Source organism: Mirounga angustirostris, unplaced genomic scaffold (assembly GCF_029215605.1).
Source record: "Mirounga angustirostris isolate CCGP_5_RB_7025 unplaced genomic scaffold, mMirAng1.0.hap1 SCAF_3, whole genome shotgun sequence".
Taxonomy (NCBI): domain Eukaryota; kingdom Metazoa; phylum Chordata; class Mammalia; order Carnivora; family Phocidae; genus Mirounga; species Mirounga angustirostris.
In genome coordinates this window covers 158,234,909-158,257,267 of record NW_026991711.1, presented here as the reverse complement: position 1 = coordinate 158,257,267, position 22,359 = coordinate 158,234,909, and the positions used below count along the sequence as shown (strand labels likewise).

The 22,359-nt window shown below is 37.6% G+C and overlaps 1 protein-coding gene across 3 annotated transcripts in view; it reads right to left on the bottom strand.

Moving 5' to 3' along the window:
- HSPE1 (heat shock protein family E (Hsp10) member 1) overlaps positions 1-22,359 on the bottom strand; it is a 41,260-nt gene that overhangs the window by 6,865 nt on the left and 12,036 nt on the right. The window contains exons 1-5 of one of the 3 annotated variants that reach the window (XM_045868292.3): positions 20,266-20,397; positions 16,604-16,666; positions 6,666-6,766; positions 2,003-2,045; positions 1,724-1,810 (exon numbers count right to left, since the gene is read on the bottom strand). In XM_045868292.3, the coding sequence (XP_045724248.1) occupies positions 1,724-1,810; positions 2,003-2,045; positions 6,666-6,766; positions 16,604-16,666; positions 20,266-20,325 (354 nt within the window). In that variant the 5' untranslated portion in view covers positions 20,326-20,397. Of the gene's footprint in view, positions 1-1,723; positions 1,811-2,002; positions 2,046-6,665; positions 6,767-16,603; positions 16,667-20,265; positions 20,398-22,359 lie in introns of those variants that run through there. The other 2 variants (XM_045868293.3, XM_064586871.1) reach the window with 2 other exon arrangements.

Sequence of the window (22,359 nt, the reverse complement as noted above, 5' to 3'; positions counted from 1 at the left end):
TGTATAATGCTACTGCAGTCTGCATGTGACAAAGGATGAGCAGATAATAACACGTTATAACCTTTGTCACTTATCACTGTGTACAATTAACTCAATTTGCTTCTTTAATTCTCAAGGACATTGAGTAAATCATCACTGGTGGGGAGTATCCTGCCTCTTCCACTTCAGAATCCTCCCCATTCTTTTAAACCAGAAGAGCAACTTTCTTAGCTACTCATCTGGTAGTTGCTATTATTTCCTGCCTGCAAAATATTCCAAGAGTTCAGAAAGTATCTTTTCAAGATTTTCTTTTGTTTGTATTTTTCCAAAAATCCCTCTCCATACAACTACCACTTGAAAATTCTACCATTATCTGCCCTTGACACATGGACAATTCAAATGGAGCTTGTCTTCAGCAAGAAATGTTGCACTTTTAAGACTCATTCACATGACCTAATGCTATCTTACATTTAATATTAATCAAGAAAAAAGTAGATGCGACAAGGAGAGTATACATAAATCTCACAATACATCACAAACTGGGTATCTTTTCCACTCTAAAGTGAGAATAATGCATCTTCATTATTTGCCAAAATCAAACTAGCCTTCTTGATTCAATTTCCTAATTGCAACTAAATAGCCAATTTCAGTAAATTATCAATAAACTGCTATGTGGGTTTTCCCAGATACAAAATGATACACAAATCTTAATATTGCTTCAATTAACTAACACAAAAGAAGTAACACCCTGAATGAAATCAGTCAACCAAGTAAGTACTATCTGCTTAGACAGGCAACCAAATAAGTACTATCTGCTTAGACAGGTACCAGATACTCCTTATTTTGGAGAATTTACATTCTCAAATAAAAGAACACCAGATGTTCATTTTGCAACTAGAAAGTCACCTGTTGTCAAGCCACAGAAGTCTAACAATAAAATGATCATCTGATGGTTTATAATTCTATAGAACTGGCCTAACACAAATATTTTCAGTAAGATTAAGTTTCAAGTAAAAAGTACTACAGATTAAAAGGGAATGCATATCAAGGGAAATGCAATGCATAAACAACCAGCTGTAATTTTTGAGATAACTAAGGAAAACTGAATTATGTACTGGCTATTAGATAATATGAAGGAATTATTTTTAACTAAAAATGTTCTATAAACAACTGCTACTTCCTATACCCTCACCTTGACAAAAACTAAATGAGGAGAAAACATGAATAACTTTTTCAATGTAGGACCAATGATGGAGAGGAAAATCATTATGGTGGGTTTCAAATAAATAGTAGGAAATATTAATAAAACGTAGAGTAAAAAATATTGACCTATAAAGTTAAAAAGCCCCAAAGCAACATTTCATTAACAGATTAAGCATCAACTAGTAATCACCAAGTTACTCCTATCAAAAGAAATTATGACTAAAAGAAATTATGACTGAACCAAAAAATTAAACAAGTATATGTCATCCATTATACATTAAATATCAGCATGATATGACAGATAATGTTATTCTGTGATAGCCAGCGAATCATAAAGTGAGTTCTAACCCATGATATTGCCCAGTTACAAAAATGATACTAATCATAAGAAATCCTAAAATAGCACTGTGGCAATAAATTTGCAATAAGAACTCTAAACCAAATGGCAAAATAAACAGTGAACACTAAAAATTTATCTACCACTCTCTTGGAGAGATTTAGGTTATGATGATATTAGTCATTCTATTTCATAATTTCTCACCTCTTTTGGAGTTTTATGAGCTGCACAAAGAAAAATCCATTGCTCAGTTGCTGTCATCTGAGTACATGTATCTGGATGGCATTCACTCTGTTACAAAAGAGTTACATTTCTTAATACATAAAACAATAAAAAAAAGTTTATCATTTGGGTTACTACATTTCCATGTAAAATTCTAGAATAATTAGAAATGTTGGGTAAGTCTTTGTAAACACCTTAGGTTACAAAAACAGAAAAAAATCAGAACTTCCAAATATAGCTTTAACTTAAAGAAAATATTACCTGAAGTTTGACAGCAAGTCCATTTAGTTCAAGACAGAATTGCCTAAAAATGCAAATACATAAATGAAAAGTCTTATCCATTCTCCACATTTTTAGAATACTAATTGCCATTAGTACCATCCTTCCTCTCTCATCACCATTATCAACACCATCTGAATTTACATGGCACATTTCTTAAAAAGACATACAGATTAGTAAGTAAAACCCAAAACTAACAATCCTAATAATGTCCAATATCAGAGTACACTGAGTTGATCAGACTTATACACTGGAAATTCATACAATTTTTCTGAGAAGTAATTTGGAAATATATACTAAGACTCTTAGGAAGTGTATATTTTTTTCTAAGTCATTCTAAGAATTTATTCTAATAAAATAATCAAAATTCCATGCAGATATATGTACAAAGATGTTCACAGAGAATATACATAACATTTTTTTTGAAAATCAGCAATTGCAGAGTTGTAAATTGTTGGTATATACATAAACAAAGGTTATGTTTATATTCACAGTAAGATTCCAGTTATGTAAAAAATTATGTGTATATATCTATACACAAACATATATAGAAAAAGGACTAGAGACGCCTGGGTGGCTCAGTTGGTTAAGGGTCTGCCTTCGCCCAGGTCATGATCCAGGGGTCCTGGGATGTGTCCCACGTCAGGGTCCCTGCTCAGCAGAGAGCCTGCTTCCTCTCCCTCTACCCCTCCCCGCTGCTTGTGCTGCTCTCTCTCTCAAATAAAATCTTAAAAAAAAAAAAAAGAAAAAAAAAAGACTAGACATTTATATTCCTATATATTTTACAAGTTTTGTTCCGATTACAAACACCATGCTCCTTATAAAAAGTCAAACATGAATATATAATGTACAATAAGAAAATCCTCCATAATTCTACCACCTCTTTCCAAAAGTTATTATTTACAAGTAAATTTGATTTTCTATGCAAAGATTAAAATATACTGGGATCATATCATACACAATTTTGTAACTTGTTTTTTGGTCACTTAGTAGATTGTAAGCATTTTTTTCATGATATACTTTTCTTCTACAACTGCCAAACTGAGTATTATAAAGCCTAGAACAATGCTTGGAACATAGTAAGTGTTCAAAAAACATTTTTGAATAAATGAAGAATGAGGGAAATTTCATATCATCATTTTTAAACAAACTTGTTATTTTATATGAAAAAACAATTAATCGTCTATGTCATAAAGCTAACTTATTCTATTACTGTCAAAATACCGAACGCATTCCCTCTAAAAATCTTACCAAATTAATCACTATTATGTTTCCCCAACAAATGAGAACAATCTGATTCCCTAAAAATGCAAAGCGAAAACCTACAAAGGTAGAAGATAAAAGAGAGTCCCAAAGGGCAAAAACAAAACAAATAAAAACCCTGCCCACATATGAAAGAAAAACTACTTAAAGTATATGATAACAGAAGAAAGCAAATAAGGAGTCAAATTTTCACTTGTCTGTGAATGTATTTCCTTTCAGATCCCTAACAATAATGCTGTTCTTAGATCACAAAAATAACACTATTTCTGAATCATCACATCACCCTCTACTGCCCCATATCTGTAGCCTGCATGTTACATATAGGTTTTTTTGTTTTGTTTTGTTTTAAGATTTATTTAATTATTTGACAGAGAGAGACACAGTGAGAGAGGGAACACAAGCAGGGGGAGTGGGAGAGGGAGAAGCAGGCTTCCCGCCAAGCAGAGAGCCCAATGTGGGGCTCAATCCCAGTACCCTGGGATCATGACCTGAGCCGAAGGCATACACTTAACAACGGAGCCACCCAGGCGCCCCTTACATACAGGTTTTTGAGTTGTTTTCCACTAAGTGGTAATAAAGACAGGTGGTGAAAAATAAGTTTCTCATCTAGTTTAGCTCACTTATGGACCAACAGCAAAATTAAGCTACTGATTTGGCAGTGTTATGGGTACAAACTGTGGCACACAGTACAAATATAACAGCTTCAAGTTAATTCATCATAGGGCTAACACATACAGTTGTGCAGCTGAAGAGACAAACCAGAGCTGAAATCCGGCCTACACTGTAATCTCTAAACCATGGGGGATCCTGACATAGGATTGTATCCACTCAGAAGGGGGGGGAGGGGACATCTTTTCCTAATTACAAAGATTCCATATGGGCTAGTGAGAGATTTGAATGAAGTCCTGTTAACATCATAATATTAACCAATGAGAGCAAGTATTAAGCCTCAAATCAATTACACCAAGTACATGAAAAAAACCAAAAAGCTACTTTTGAAACTCTTCTTGGTGAACTATAAAGATGTATACACTATGATAAAAACATAAAAGAATATATGTGATGTATAATACATAAATATCAAACCAAAATAAATTGGATAGTATTCAAGGGAAAAAATAAAAATAACAGTATCAGAACAGAACAGGATAAAGATTTTATAAGTTTTGTATATTGCATATTTTATAGTCTAAGTTAAATAAGGAGAAGTAGGGGTGCCTGGGTGGCTCAGTCGTTAAGTGGCTGCCTTCGGCTCAAGTCATGATCCCAGGGTCCTGGGACCGAGCCCCGCATCAGGCTCCCTGCTCGGCAGAGAGCCTGCTTCTCGCTCTCCCTCTGTCTGCTGCTCTGCCTACTTGTGCTCTCTCTCTCTGTGTTAAACAAATAAATAAAAGTCTTAATAAATAAATAAATAAATAAATAAATAAATAAATAAATAAATAAATAAATAAATAAGGAGAAGTTCTTAGATCTGAAATTAAGATCTTGTATACTAAAATCAGTCCTTGGGGGTACCTGTCTGGCTCAGTCAGTAAAGCATGTGACTCAATCTCAAGGTTTCAAGCCCCATGTTGGGTATGGAGCCCTATGATCAATCAATCAATCTAAATCTGTGAACTCTAACATCAGCCCTCACTTGTTTGGAATTATACTTGTAGTGGAAAAAACATCCTCATTTATTTTCATCATTAATCCCAAGAGGTAAGTAGGTAGTTATTTTCAAAGCTAATTCAAGTAAGGCAAAGAATATGCACTGAAGTGTTATCTTGATTTATAGGAATGGGAAAATATCTACATATTCATACTTTCAATTATCATGTATTAAGATGTGGTTTTAAAAAACTAGATCGGGGTGACTGGCTGGCTCAGTCGGTGGAGCATGCAACTGTTAATCTTGGGGTTGTGGGTTTGAGCCCCATGTTGGGTGTAGAGATTACCTAAAAATAAACTCTTAAAAAAACAAAACAAAACAAAACCTGTATCAATTAGTCAAGTGATATGTCCAAGAAACTGGCAGAATACAAAAAAGTCTTAAAAACCTGATATTGCTGAACTGTTATGACAAGACATGTCTTAACAATGTCTAGCAGGAAATGTGATCTATTTAGGGCAAGTCCTATTTCTACTCCACTTATTACTTAAAAATCAACTCAAAAAGTGGGGCACCTGGGTGGCTCAGTCGTTAAGCGTCTGCCTTCAGCTCAGGTCATGATCCCGGGGTCCTGGGATCGAGTCCCACATCGGGCTCCCTGCTCGGCGGGAAGCCTGCTTCTCCCTCTCCCACTCCCCCTGCTTGTGTTCCTGCTCTCACTATCTCTCTGTCAAATAAATAAATAAAATCTTTAAAAAAAAAAAAATCAACTCAAAAAGTAACAAACCCTGATGAACATATATCTCATGCTACATTCTTTATACTTAACCTATCAACTCATCTCAGTTCCCATTTATAGTGGGAAGTTTGTAACTTCTGGAAACAACTTAGTAACTTCAGGATTTAGCTGCTTTGAAAGTTAACTCTAGTTAACTAATCATTCACTAGTCATCAATTCTCTCATTCAAAGGGCATCATGGAAAGTGCCCAAACTCCTTACTTCAGAATTACAATTAATCTTTAAAGATTTATTTATTTGAGAGAGAGAGAGAATGAGCACATGTGTACACATACGCTTGCAATCCTGGGGGAGGGACAGAGAAAGAGAATCTCCAGCAGACTACTCACTGAGTGAGGAGCCTGACGGGGGCTCGACCTCATGACCCTGAGATCATGACTTGAGCTGAAATCAAGAGTCGAACACTTAACCTACAGCCACTCAGGTGCCCCCAGAATTAAAATTAATCTTTATTTATCACATGGAGGACTAGAAGTTCACAGTAGTTAATAGGCAACTCATCAGATACCAAGCCTAGACTAGGACCTTCTTGTGATCCTCTATAGAGAAATAAAGTTAGTATGAGTGGATAAATAGAAATAATGCATTTGTGATTAAGGGATAATTTGTGGTTAAGAAAAACTGTGTAGAGGCACCTGGCATGACTCAGAGCATGCAACTCTTGATCTTGGGGTTGTGGGTTCAAGTCCCACGATGGGTGTAGAGATTACAAGAAAAAAAGAGAGAAAAAAAGAGAGAAGGGGGGGGAGAGGGAGACAGAGAGAAAGAACAAAAGAACAAAAAGCTGTGTAAATAGATAATAATGCCCATACCCATAAATGAAGAAAACAATCACAAAGTTGAAAACTTTATCACACTGAAAACGCAAAAGCTTTTAAATTTGGCTTTTTAGTCTGTGATTACATAATGTTGCAATTCATAATCATCAACATTAAAGGTTATTTTTACAAGCGGAAGTACTATTACTATTTTGATATATCATGAAGATTTACCTTAAATGTTCATATTTCCATACACCTTCATCTTGGCCTTCAGGTGGTTCAAGAATTTTGTCAATATTGGAACAATCTGCTCGTATGTTTTGTTGAATATACTATAAAAAAAAGTTCTCAAAGTTAATTAAAATATTATACTTCATGATAAATCTTATGTTAAATATATTTAATTTCTGAATACATGGCTGCTCTTATGTTCCAACATTTCTGGGTTATACATAAAATAGGAAACCACGTACAGAATCATAATCACTAATTCAGAAGAAGGGAGGTAACCCTTACCTATGCTTTCTCCAATTCAACTTCTCTGGGATATGATCTACCATGTAAGTGCAGATATGGTACTCACCAGGACTGGATGTGGATCAAAACTGTAAACTATAATTTTCATAAAAACATAAAATGTAGACAATATAACTGTGGTACATAATATAGGATTCCACTAATATCAATTATCTAGAACAGGCAAATCTAGAACAGGCAAATCTATGGAGACAAAAAATAGTAGTTGTTTAGGACTAAGGAAAGAAGAGGAGACAAAGGAGAATGGAGATAACTGCTAATGTGAATGAGATTTCTTTCAGGTGGGGAATGAAGATATTCTAAAATCAGATTGTGGTAATGGTATACAACCCTGTGAATATACTAAAAACCATGTACGTGGGCGCCTGGGTGGCTCAGTCGTTAAGTGTCTGCCTTCAGCTCAGGTCATGATCCCAGGGTCCTGGGATCGAGTCCCACATCAGGTTCCCTCCTCGGCGGGAAGCCTGCTCTCCCTCTCCCACTCCCGCTGCTTGTGTTCCTGCTCTCGCTATCTCTGTCTCTGTCAAATAAATAAATAAAATCTTTAAAAAATAAAAAAATAATAAAAATAAAAACCACGTACGTATATCTTAAATGGGTGATTTCTATGGTATGTGGTATCCAATAAAGTTGTTTTAAAAAAGTGACTAGCAGAAAAACTAAGTTAAAAGAAAAAAAAAGGCATGGACATTCACTTTTATTTATCTTTTCTTTTTTTAAAGATTTTATTCATTTATTTGACAGACAGAGACAACGAGAGCGGGGAACACAAGCAGGAGGAATGGGAAAGGGAGAAGCAGGCCTCCCGCTGAGCAGGGAACCCGATGCAGGGCTGGATTCCAGGACCCTAGGATCATGACCTGAGCCAAAGGCAGACGCTTAAAGACTGAGCCACCCAGGCGCCCCACTTTTAATTTAAATAAAATAAAATAAAACTTTAAATTTCAGATCTTTTTAATGTTTCATTCAATCTATGATTTAAATACTCTGAAATTTGAGAGAGAGAGAGAGAATGAGCACATGTGTACACATACACTTGCAATCCTGGGGGAGGGACAGAGAAAGAGAATCTCCAGCAGACTACTCACTGAGTGAGAAGCCTGACAGGGGGCTCGACCTCATGACCCTGAGATCATGCCTTGAGCTGAAATTTGAATAGGCTAAATTAGATTAAAATGCCTGATTACAGAAACTTAAACTACAGGGCCTTTTTACACCTATCTATTATGCTTATTTTCAGGCAACGTTTCTTGAGTATTACTCTCATGTGAAAAGCCTGCTCAGAAGATTTTAATGACTCCCTAACGCCTATTTAAACCATTCTTCCTGATTTTCTGACCCTATCCTAAGTTTCAAAGTTCTGCATGAAACTGATTCTCTCAAGCAGAAAATAGCAAATTCTTTACCTTTTCCACTGGCCACCTCAAACTCCATACAATTCTTTCCAAATTCCTTCTCCCCCAGCACATTCAAATCTTTCCTGATTATTCTAGTACTCACAGAACTCCCTCTGATTTCCTCCATTTGTCACTATATAATCTAAATTAGCAATTTGTCTATGCACTCTTATCTTTCCTGCTCCCATTATACCTCCTATAGAACTCTTACAAGCATTTATTTATATTTAATATATAGCACTTAGTTATTTTTGAGGGTCTCCCTCAAATAAAGAGACTTAGTTTTGTTTTAAATTTTAGTATTAGCATCTGGCACATAGGAGATTTTTAACAAATTTTTATTGTCTTTTCCTAAACTACATTACTTGAAGTCAAGGATAAAGATATGTAATTACCTGAAATGTTAAAGCCGTGAAGGATTAGGGAGAAAAAATTTACCAAAAATGGAATGTAGACCCTGATTCTTTAATATTCTTTAGTGGTCCCAAAAACAGTTTGGTAGTTAGCACACAAAAATATATTCTCTGCAACATGGTTTGCTCATAATCAATATTAATTTTTTAACCACATATTTAATAACAATTTACTTATAATAATTAAATTTTTTATAAGTAGAATTACAAGTTGTCAATCTTTAGGGAATCTAGAATCCTTTTACACAAATCTAGACAATTTGTGTAAAATATTTAAGAGAACAGAAGAAATCCTTAACTTTGAAAGAAAGCAAAAATGTCATTGTTTTCTGAACTGTCCTCCATACTTTTATGCAAATAGAGACAGTTATCTTTAAAACGAGCTAAAAAAAAAAGTAAATGTCTTAATGCTCACTGAATTTAACTTTTATCTTAGGGAACTCTTTACATTGTTTCTGAGTAATATCACTAATTTCTGTTTATTCTGGAAAATTATTTTTATCACCCTCAAAAACTATCTGAAAACTAACGATTTATAAACTGCAACATGTTTCTCTATTCTGTCACACATCATAATGTGATATAAATCTAAACTAGGATTAATTTTTTCATGTGCATCAGAAGACAGACAAACATAAAATTAGAAAAAAAGAATTAGCTCTATCATGAAAAGCTTGAATATTAAGTACCTCTTCAACATTACCTTTATTATGTTGTTTAGTAATTCAGTTAAACAGAAGAGCATTTACCATTACTACTTAAAACTTCTGCTTCTGAATTTTAATGCTAAGACTTTTTGAAACTGAGTAAACTGTACAACTATTACTTAAGAAACTGGCTTTGTAATCTTTAAGGAAATCTACAAAAAAAAAAAAAAAAATCCAGAAAACAACCTCATAACAATAGTGTTCTTTATGCTTCTAAGGACTTTAAAATCCTAACTTATTACCATTTCTTGAAAAGAAACTTTTTGTTAGCTTCCAAAGGCATTACCACTTCTACCTGATACTGTCACCTTGATCAAGCTCACTAGCATTTCAGATGCTCTCAGTATATATACTCACTTCCCAAGCCTTTCAAGTCTCCTCAGTACAGTAATTACTATATCAGATTTTAGACTAAGTCAAAAACAGCATGAAATTCTTCTTCCTTCTGTTATGAAAAAGGCAGAAATATATCTTTCTAGTGATTTCCTGTGGGCTATAATTATTAATAATTACAATGATCTAGTACTGTATTTTATGTAAGACTTTTCCTAAAGCAGTTTTTAGAAATCATTTGGAAAGAGTAAAATACACAGTAAAATACCATGCAAAAGCATTTTATTGCTTCCACTTCTGGGTAAGATGGAGTAAACACACATCAACTTTTCTCTCCTGGAGCGCCTGGGTGGCTCAGTCATTAAGCAACTGCCTTCAGCTCAGGTCATGATCCCCAAGTCCTGGGATCGAGCCCCGCATCAGGGAGCCCACCTCTCCCTCTGCCTGCTGCTTCCCCTACTTGTGCTCTCTGTCAAATAAATAAAATTTCTCTCCCACTGAACAAAACCATAAAATCTGGACAGAACTCAAAGTGCAGTAATTTGAGGTCTCTGTAAAGCAAGTATCAGAAAGAGGACCTGGAAAGAACACCAGAATTCAAAGTATCACTGAACTGGCAGTGAGTTTGCTGTCTTTCTTTTGTCCTCTGGTATCCCCTAGCCTCAACTCAATTCAGGATAAAACCCAAAAATTAGCACTGTTGGTGCTGAGAGATCCAGGAGAAACTACATAGTTCCGTCTCAAGGAGTGGAAAATGGCACTCCAAAAACTCAACAAGAGTGGAAGAAAGCTCCTGGGTTTTTGCCCTCTGCTTTTTCTCCCCTCTCACAGTCTACACCTGAGACAATTCCACAGTGGCAGCAAAAGCAGCTGCCAACAGAAAAATGCAAGAGACAAAATTCTCAGGAAGAGAACCCCATCCTCTCCATCTGGTGGTGGGATCAAACCTTATTTCTTTTTCTCTCTTTACCTTCCACAACTGCCAACACAATTCTAGTAAGTGATTTCTGGCTGGAGGACCAAATAGATGGGCCCCAGGAAACCAGAATGTATCAGAGAGATATTAGAGACAGTGAAGCTCAGAGAAGTGATCCCATAAAGGTGTTTAGGAACTCCTGGGCTCTATCCTAATCTATGCATGCCCACATGCATTGATCTGATCATAATTTGCGTATGACAGATGGAGAACTGAGCTAATGGATATACCTTCACCCAGGCTGACCATGGGTTGGTACACACAGAACAGATTCAAGGAGTAGTGCAAAGGCTTTGAAAACTGAACCAACACTGGAACCTCAATCTGGCTGGAACCTGCAGCCTGTATCTAATCAGGTCAAAAGCCTACTAAAACAAAAATATCAACGTTCTCCATGGGATTAAATAAAACCAGAGTCCAAACATAAATTCAAAATGTCCAGAATACAATCCAAAATTACTTGGTATACAAAGAACACATGAAAATATCAACTCAAGAAGATGAGTGTGCTGGGGGAAGGGAGTAGTGAGAAGTTGTTATTGTTTAATGGGCACAGAGTTTCACCTGTTAAAGTTGAAAAGTTCTTTTAAAAAAAGATGAAAGGGCAACTTCTCGGGTCCCCTCCCTCTTCGGGAGCTTCTTATTATCACTCAATAAACTTTGCTTTGCTGACCACCAAAAAAAAAAAAATCTGCAGATAAGAGGTGGTAATGATGGCACAATAATGTGAATGTACTTAATGCCACACAGAACTGTACACTTAAGGGGCCCTAGCTGGCACAGTTGGTAGAACATGTTGGGGGTAGAGTTTACTTAAAAAATTAAACTAAAAACTTAAAAAAAAGTACACTTAAAATGGCAAAGTGGTAAATTTTATACTACATATATTTACCACAATAGAGAAAAGCAGAGTGAACAACAAACAGGAAAACCCAAAGAAATCCATGCCTAGACACATAATCAAAGTGCCAAAAACTAAAGATAAGCCATTGAAAAAAAGACACAGGACCTATAAAATATTTTAAAAACTGCAGCTTTCTCATCAGAAACCATAGATAGGAGGGAATGGCACATGTTCAGAGTACTCAAAGAAAAGAATGGGGCACCTGGGTGGCTCAATCGGTTGAGAGTCTGCCTTTGGCTCAAATCATGATCCCAGGATCCTGGGATTGAGTCCTGTGTTGTCCTCATCGTCGGGCTCCCTACTCAGGGAGGAGTCTGCTTGTCTCTCTCCCTCTGTGCCTCCCCGCTCCCCCCCCATGCTCACTTGCTTTCTCGCTCTCAAAATAAATAAAATCTTAAAAAAAAAAAGTCAACCCAGAATTCTGTACCTAACAAAAATACCCTTCAGGAATGAAGATAAAGACATTATCAGATGAAAGAAAACTAAAGATAACTCCTAGCCAGCAGATCACTCTAAAAGAATTGCTAAAGGAAGTACTTTTAGACAAAAGGAAAAGAATAAATAACACTGGAAGAAAACTTAGAATATCAGGAGCAACATAAATTATAAATATCTGGGTATAAATATAATAGGCCATCTCCTCCTGAGTTCTTTAAAATATGTTTGGCAGATGAAAGCAAAAAATATAACATTGTCTGATGAGGTTTTCAATGTAGGTAGCTGTAATACAGGCAACAAAAGCATAAAGGGATAATGAAATCTATAGGAAGGTAGTTTTTACATTTCAATTAAAGTGGTTAAAACACTGATTCTAAGTAGACTGAAAAGTATTTAGTAATCTCTAGAGCAATTATCAAAAATATTATATAAAGAGATACTCGGGGCGCCTGGGTGGCTCAGTTGGTCAAACACCTGCTTTCGGCTCAGGTCATGATCCCAGGGTCCTGGGATCAAGCCCCACATCAGGCTCCTTGCTAAGCAGGGAGCCTGCTTCTCCCTCTCCTGCCCCGTACCTCCCCGCCCCCGCCGCTTGTGTGTGCGTGCTCTCTCTATTGAATAAATAAAATCTTTTAAAAATAATAAATAAAAAAATAAAGAGATACTCAAGGGGTGCCTGGGTGGCTCAGTCGGTTAAGTGTCTGACTTTGGTTCAGGTCATGATCTCAGGGTCCTGGGATCAAGCCCTGCAACTTGCTTCCTGCTCAGCGGGGAGTCTGCTTCTCTCTCTCCCTCTGACCCGTGCTCACTCTCTCTCTCTCATATAAATAAATATTTTTAAAAATAAGAATTAAAAAAAGATACTCAAAATTAGAATTAAAATAATAAAAATGCGCACTCTGTAAAAAGGCAGAAAAGGGGAAAGGAACAAAAAAAAGGAGGGAACAAACTGAAAACAAGTAATACGATGGCAGTAATATAAATCTAAACATATCTACCAATAACTAAATTAATATTAAATGGCCTAAATACACCCATTTAAAGACAAAGACTATCACAAAGAACAAGGAAAACGACCCAGCTATACGCTGACTACAAAAAACTTACTTCAAATATAATGATTTAGGTAGGTTAAAAGTAAAAGGATGGAAAAAGTTATACCATACAAACATCAATCAAGAGGAAGCTGCAAGGAATGAAAAGTCAAAACTAAAAAAAAAAAAAAAACAACAATCAGAGCACCTGGCTAGCTCAGTTAGTGGAGCATGTGACTCTTAATCTCGGAATTATGAGTCTGAGCCCCAAACTGGGTGTAGATATTACTTAGACATAAAAATTTTTTAAATTTTTTAAAAAAATCAATGGATACACTATATTAATATACAAAGGGAAAAAACCACAATCATCTCAATGCAGAAAATGCATTTGACAAAACATCTTCTCATGATAAAAATCCTAAGAAAACTAAGTATAGAAGAGAACTTCCTTGGGTGCCTGCGTGGCTCAGTCGTTAAGCGTTTGCCTTCAGCTCAGCTCATGATCCCAGGGTCCTGGGATCAAGCCCCACGTCAGGCTCCTGCTTCGCAGGAAGTCTGCTTCTCCCTCTCCCACTCCCCCTGCTTGTGTACCCTCTCTGTCAAATAAATAAAATCTTAAAAAAAAAAAAAAAAAGAAGAAGAGAACTTCCTAATTATAATGAAGGGCATTTATGAAAACCCATGGGTAACATCATACTCAATGCTGAAAGACTGAAAGGTTTCCCTCTAGAATCAGAAAAGAGACAAGGATGCCAGCTTTCACCACTGCTATTCAACAATGTGCAGAATTTCTAGCCAGAGCAATTAGACAAGAAAGATAAATAAAAGACTATCTCTACTTGCAGATGACATAATCCTATATACAGAAATCCCAAAGAATCCACAGGAAAGCTAATAAATCTAATAAACAAAATCAGCAATAGCAGGATACAAGATCAATATACAAAAATCAGTTGTGTTTGTATACATCTTCAATGAATAATCCAAAAAGGAAATTAAGAAACCAATTCTAGGGGTTCCTAGGTGGCTCAGTTGGTTAAGTGACTGCCTTCTGCTCAGGTCCTGATTTCAGGGTCCTGGGAGCGAGCCCCACATCAGGCTCCCCACTCAGAAGGGACTGCCTCTCCCCCTGCTGTTGTGCAACCAAAGAAAAGCCCTGGACCCTGTGGCTTCATTGGTGAATTTTACCAAACATTTGAAGAACACCAATCCTCCTCGAACTCTTCCAAAAAATCAAAGAGGAGGGCATACTTCCTAACTCATTCTATGAAGCCAGCATTGCACGATACCAAAGCCAAACAAAGACAATCGAGGAAAACTAGAAACCAATAACCCTTATGAACATTGATACAAAAATCCTAGCAAGCCTAATTCAGCAGCAAATTAAAAAGATTATACATCATGATCAAGTGAGATTTATTCCTAGAATGCAAGGATGGTTCAACATGCAAAAACTGATCAATACACCACATTAACAAAATGAAGGGGGGAAAACCCCACATGTTCATTTCAATTGGTGCATTTGAAAAATTCAACACCTTTTTAGGATAAAAACAGTCAACAAACTAGAAATAGAAGGAAACTAGTAACATAATAACCCCACATAATAAAGGTCATATATGAAAAACCCACACTGCACCTCATACTCAATGTGCAAGACTGAAAGGTTTACTCTAAGATCAAGAACAAGATAAAGATTCCTGCTTTTGCCACTTCTATTCAAAGCAGTATTGGAAGTTCTAGCCAGGCAATTAGGTAAGAAATCCTGATTAGAAAGGAAGATGACCTGTTTACAGATGACATGCTCTCAATATGTAGAAAACCCTATAGATTCCACAAAAAAATTGTTCAAATAAATTCAATGAAGTAGCAGCACACAACCTCTACTTTTTATAAAAAAAATATTTTTTTATTTGAGAGAGTGAGAGAGCGAGCACACGAGCAGCAGAAGAGGGAGAAGGAGAGGGAGAAGCAGACTCCCCTGCTAAGCAGAGAGTCTGACCCAGGGCTGACCTCAGGACCCTAGGATCATGACCTGAGCTGGAGGCAGATGCTTAACGGACTGAGCCATCCAGGCGCCCACAACCTCTACTTTCAAAGGGAGAAATACCTATACACTTTTCCTCTAATTTTTCCCAATTTCCAGGCATAGAGCTCTAGGTTTATATTTCTGTATCCTCCACAAGGCTTATCTCATTGCCCAATAAATATTTGTTTGAACAATACATTCTTAAAAGGCAATGAACAAATAGCCATTCATTCATGAATGCTTGTCCATTTCCTGGGCTAAGTATCTAAATATTATACTGAGTCCATTCTAAAGGTTTTTAGGATTTGTTAATATCATCAATTGTTTTTTATGCTCAAAGAATTCAACTATATTCCTATTTCATTTTCCGGGATCCTCAAATAACACAATAAATCCAAATAGCCATCTATGTTTATTATCTAGCCATCAAGATAAAGCCAAATGGCCTCTCTGTTGTGTATTTTTCCTTTAAATATGTTAACCAATGTCTAGTCCAATATACTAGTGCACCCTAATTTCAGTCATCCTTTTGTTAACCCCTTAAAGCAACTTTTAATAATTAGCTATAGAAACTATTTTTCCCCAGATTATAGATTTTATTCATTTTGGAAGAACTGCTACATTTTTTTTAAACCCAATGAGTATATATGCGATTCTCAGTAAGAATGTGTAAGAGTCACTTGAGGGACTTTTAAAACCACACATGCTACAGAGACCCACCTCCTTGATAATCATTGCCTTAGTAAGCTACCTGATAGTGGCAACAACCTAAAGGGAGGCATCTTAGCCCTCAAATATATTAGAGCTGCACGAAAGTTAAGAACTAATGGTAACTTGGGGTGCCTGGGTGCTCAGTCATTAAGTGTCTGCCTTCGGCTCAGGTCATGATCCCAGGGTCCTGGGTTCAAGCCCCACATCGGGGTCCCTGCTCAGCAGGAAGCCTGCTTCTCCCTCCCCCACTCCCCCTGCTTGTGTTCCCTCTCTCGCTGTGTCTCTCTCTGTCAAATAAATAAAAAATCTTAAAAAAAAAAAAAAAAAAGAATGGTCACTTTTAGTAAATTTAGATATATGTTCTCAAGTGTTCAGTCACCAACTATGTTATTTTTCCCACTTAATTATGTTATTTTAATTTAGCATTCAATTAACTGAATTAAATTCACTCTAAAATAAAATTTGGTACCCTAATTTGGTAGATATTAATAGATACTAAAATGTACTTAAGCTTCGTTATAGTTTACTATATCATCTTAAAATAAAATGGAGGATTGATAAAAGCTTTAAACAGGCACTCTGTTATTTCCATGGATTCAGACTTGTGTTAAAAAGGTACAGGAATATTTATGCCAAGAGAGATAAAATGCTTAGGTTATTGGAGTTGCAAAAGAAACTAGTTATTACCTGCTGAACAGCTAGTGTACTGTCCATTTCATCAAAGGATTCATCAGGCCAATTATAGAAATCCTATTAAAAAAAACTCATTGTTAAAGCACATACAAAGTTACAAAAAAGCAACATTATTATGATTAGCTTCATTTCTTAATAAAGTTCCCAAGTTACACTAGAGAAAAAAGCTCTCATACTATAAATAACAGGATTATCAGTGAATAAGAGAACTTTATTCAATGTTTTTAAATGAACCAAAATTTTATTTAACTGAACTATAAGTTACATTTTTTTCAACCACAAATCCCTCAAATAGGGCTCCCATAACTTTCCATGTATTACCTGAGGAGATAAATCAATCACTTTTTTGTTTATGGTGGTTTAACATTTCTCAAAACGTTAAGCTGAAAAAGAATCTCCAAGCACTGAATCAGTTTTTTACCGAAAGAGAATAGTTTGTGGTGGGGGTAGTTACTGTTCCGTAAGTACTATTGTAAACAAACATTATAAATTATTATTCCAATTACAAATGGTGTTTTAATTTCTAAATCAAAATATGAGCTCCATCAAAAAGTAGTCATCCAGCCTTTTTTTAAGGACGATCAATACTTTTGTGGATCACCTTGCAATGGTTCTGAATTCCTCTATAGATAGTCCAGTTCACAGACATTCCCCTAAGTGATTAAGAATCTTCCCATCTGACTGACTTTTTCAGCAAGGTCTACCTATGTATCCTTAGCAGACAGATAAATGTCTCTGGGGTATAACTGGGGGAAACAGTAGTGAACCAATGATCTATAATCCTGTACCAATCAACATGGGTAAGTCTCCAAACACCTTAAGCAAACTGAAGAATTCAGTGTATGATACCACATGAATAAAAGTTTAAGAAATCCAAAGCATACCTACAGATATAATGCATACATAGTAAAAGTATGAAGAAAAGGAATAATCATCTTCATTGGTTGGGAAGAGTGGGTAGAAGACAGAAGAATGTGATAAAGAGGGATTCATCTATATTAGTAATGTCTTAGTTATGAGTGTAGATGATGGGTATACCTTCTTAAGTGTCTTAAACTTTTCGTATCTTTCTTTTTTATAGTTGCCCTGTATGAATGAAAATGAACTTTTTTTTTTTTAAGATTTTATTTATTTATTTGAGAGAGAGAGAATGAGAGAGAGCGAGTACATGAGACGGGGGAGGGTCAGAGGGAAAAGCAGACTCCCTGCCGAGCAGGGAGCCCGATGCGGGACTCGATCCAGGGACTCCAGGATCATGACCTGAGCCGAAGGCAGTCGCTTAACCAACTGAGCCACCCAGGCGCCCTGAACTTTGTTTTAATATGTTAAAAAATAAAAACAACTTTCTGGAAATTGTTCCAGGATGCCTCTCCCTAGATACCATCTAAATATTATTGAAGACTAGTTTTTAAATGGTTCCTATGTAATTTATACTGAAACTTGTTTCTATCAATATGCTTTGACTATACTTTCCTTTTTAAAAAAAATTAAGGTAGTTTGTAAAATACTTTGTTTTAAAAATATCAGAAAACACACAAAACTGTAACTGATAATCAAATGTTTTGTCTCATCATACCTGTCATATAAACACAAAAAGAACCACAAATCAGCTTAATGAACATTCTCATCTACTTCAGAGAATAAACATTTATTGAAAACCAACTATGTGCCTATATCCCAATCTAACTAATTAAAAAAAAGAAAAAAGTAGAAAGAGTGTTCTAAATAAATCATTTAGAATAGACCTATTTCACTGAAGGAAATTAGTGACAGACAAGGAATAGGAAAGAATGCTGCTTATGCAGTCTTTTCTTTTTTTAATCCTGACCTTTCCTGTGATGATTTAACAACCTTGATCTATGACAATGTGGAAAAAAGCAAAGGAGATTTCTCTTATGTGACTTATAACATAGGAAACAGATGTTACAGTATTAACTTAAAATATTTTATAACCTTTCAAAATTAAGAACTGAGTAAATAAAAATGAATGGCGATTCTCAGAATATGAGTACAAAAGTCGACCTCTGAATATGAAAATATAAAAGTTAATCACTTAGAAGAAACAATGTTTCCAAAGAATAAGAAGTTATCTGAGGAAAGAGCATTTATAAATAAAGTTTGCAAAAGGTAAAAAGAAATAAATTCCCATTCGTATAAATAAGAAGTAAAGTTATCTGAGAAAAGAGCATTTATAAAGAAAGTTTGGAAAGTAAAAAGAAACAATAATACATAAATTTCCAGTAATATATAAATGTCAGTTCCAGAAATAACTGACAGCTAAATTTGACTCTATAATACAATGTTTAAGCTCAATACTCTAAAATTCAGTACTAATAAAAACTTGTTGGGCGCCTGGGTGGCTCAGTCGTTGAGCGTCTGCCTTCGGCTCAGGTCATGATCCCAGGGTCCTGGGATCGAGTCCCACATCAGGCTCCCTCCTTGCGGGGAAGCCTGCTTCTCCCTCTCCCCCTCCCGCTGCTTGTGTTCCTGCTCTCACTGTCTCGGTCTCTGTCAAATAAATAAATAAAATCTTTTAAAAAACAAAAAAACTTGTTAAAGAGAAAAGATCACCAGTGAACTAAGAATCCAGAGACTATCTAACCTTGAGCAAATGCAGTCAATTCTCTGGGCTTCAGTTTCCTTATCTGTAACATGGATGTAGGAAGTGTCTGGATCTAAAAGATATTTTGAAAGGACTCCCTTTCCAAAATTCTGTACAGGATATTGAAATCTATTCTCTGGCATATAGTCAGAGCTCCATGGTTTTTTCCTGGGTTCCCCCCCCCCACTTATATCACTTTTTCTTTAAAATTACACTTTAACACATCTCTTCTGATTTTAGAGCATATACTCAACAGCAACGTTATTTCAGCTGGTAGATTAATCACATCAAATCTAAATGCCTGTTTGATTTTTCTTTAAATGTGAGGCACCCCGTCTTTTGAAAACCCCCAGAATCAACACCTAAACGAACACCAACTCACCCCAAATACTGCCCTACTAAAAGTTGATAAAATTATCATCAGTTCATTCCTTGACTATGCCTCACATAATAAGGAATGACATCTAACCAGGGCAATCTGATGATGAAAACTTGCTGGGGCAGAGAACAGCTGCAGCTAGAAATGGTCAAAGGCAAACTGCAGGAGGAGGATAAAGTAAATTATCACCACCCGGATCCGGCTAGACAAGCTGGATGGCAGAAGCCGGGCAGACAGGTCACAAACCAGGTAGGAACCGGAAGCCAGAAAGAGGTTGGCTGTGTTTACACCCCCTCCCGCCGTGGCGGCCCCGACCCTCACGAAACCCCCAGGGTCACCACCTGGCGGGCCGCGCCCCTCCGACGACGGTCAGCTGTGGTTCAGGGGAGAGGCGAGAACAGGCAGTCGCTGCTGACACGCTCTCAGCCCCGAGCCTTGGCGGTCACGGCCCGCCGCTCCGACCCACCCCTCATGCCCACCCTCAAGTCAGGACTCCGCAGGCCTCGCGATCCGCCACCGCCGCCTCAGCCAGACCCAGGGGCTGCGGCTCCGGAAGAGCAGGCCGGGCACGCGTACCCCTGCCCGCCAGCTTACCGCCTCGACCCAACCTTCCTCTCCGGGGCGGCCAGCGTCGCCACCGAGAGTTCCCCGGTAGGAAAGGTGCAAAGATAGTACCTGCGCCTTCGTGCCCGGCCTGTTCCGCCTCAGCACTGCCGTCCCCTCCGCCATGACCATAGTGCCAGAGTCTGGGCGGCTGGAGTCGATACCCGGATGTAGGGGAAGTCTGCCTGCGCCAGAGGGGGGCGGGGTGGGGGCGGGACGGGGTGGAGCGGCGCTCTGGGTCCGGGCGCCAGGGAGGGGCGGTAACTGACGGATCAGCCGTAGCCCGCGCGGAGCAGGGCGGGAGGACCGGGAGGAGTCCCAGAAAGGCCCGGCTGGCGGAGGGAGGGACACGAAAGAAGGAACAGCCGACGGCTCACACGCCGCGACGTGGAGGAAGGGAGCGACATTGCCGCGGGGGCCGGGGAGAGGCCTTGGGAGAGCCGGCGGGCGCCTAGGGCAGCTGCGGGAGTCAGGAAGGCCTGCGTAACACGTTGGTGCATCTCCCTGGGCTTAAGTTAGTTAGCGAAAAGACAGAGCTTGCACAATGGTGACCGTTTCAGTAAACCCTTGTGCAAGCAGATACCCAGAGAAGCATAATTCTGTCCCCAGATCCGCCTAGACAGGCAAAGTGGAAAAACAGGCCAGCAGTCTGGGAAATTTCCTCAGACCCCCCCGCATGAAACCGACCCAATCTCAAAAAAGACCAGGGCTTAGACTGTCAAATGATATTTCCACCATCCGCTGACTTCAAATCCAAGGACCTTTTCAACGACAAGTTGTGTAGATAAAAGACCCGGAGGCTAATTATCTGAGAGCGTGGACATCTGGTATTCTGCGTTAGGCAGGCAAAATTAGCTCGTATTTTTTGCAAGTCAGAAGCAGGAGGAGAAAATGCCCCTTGACAGATGGTGGGAGTTGTACATCTCTACATGATTCTAAATTTCCTTTGTTGCAAGTTTTAAGTGTTCTCTTAGCGTTATGAAATCATGGGAGTTTTAGCAAACTTTTGTTTCCTGTTTAAAAACGTAAAATCTTTGATCTGGGATGAGGGAGGCCATAGGATACCAGATGGGAAGCCAGCTCACAGGGTAAAAACTGCATATACTAGGGTGATTTCCAAAAGAAGAAAACATCAGATATCGCATCAAATACACCTAAAGGTGTATTGAGAATGCCTGAGAGCTGTATCACAGACAGCCTCCAAAAATGGAGGGAGGAATGGAAGAAAGGTTGGTTAAACTAGTGGGTGCAAAACTGAATAATTGTCAGTGACTTGGAACTTTGCTCAAAGGGGTTAGGTAACAGGAAGTTGGTTTGCCTATAAGTAAGATTCCTTTTTTCTGGAAGATGGACAGACTGGTAATTTTTCCAGAGCAAGGAACTTAATTCCAACATTACCTCCTAGTATATCAAAAGATTTATTCTTTCAAGAAATGTTTATTAAGCCCCACTATATGTTCAGCACTGAGGTACAAGTATGAAAAGGCCCAATCTTTATAAATTGCTTAGAGTCTAGCAGTAGGGGCAGATGTACAATCACCAATTCTCTTGCTAAATATGGTGAGAATCTAGGACAAGTGGCACCCAAATGTTGCCTTCCTAAGAGACATGGGGTGGGTCTGGGAAGAGTAGAGTCCTAGGTAGGCTTCTAAGTCTGTGAACAACTCTACCTCACTCCAAGGATTAAGTTAATATTTCTCAGATTGTGTGGTAGTGTCCCTGATTTGCAAGTATCAGTTACCTATAATTGAAGGGGCTCATCTTAATGTTCTCTTAAGTCCAGATTTGTTATATGATTTCATCTCATCTGAAAAGAACAAGAGAAAAAGTGAAGAAGTAGGTATTAAATTCAGGAACAGAACAGGCATTTATCTCTGAAAAGTCTGATAAAATTGCATTATGATGTCGACTCTGGCCTTGGTCACAGGAAGAACCTTGTTCTTTAGAGTTGAAATGTTTCTAGCTCATAACCTTCACATTTAAATTCCTCTGTCAGTCTGCAGATTATGACCTCCAAACAAAAACAATTTTCTAACCAGTGTTAATTTGGGGGGGTGAGAGAGGAGAAGGAAGAAGAAGAAAAGAAAAAGCATGAGCACTGATAATAATTACATGTACTAATAGGTTACTTGAATATTTTGGTTAAAGAAGGAATAGTCTTTTTAA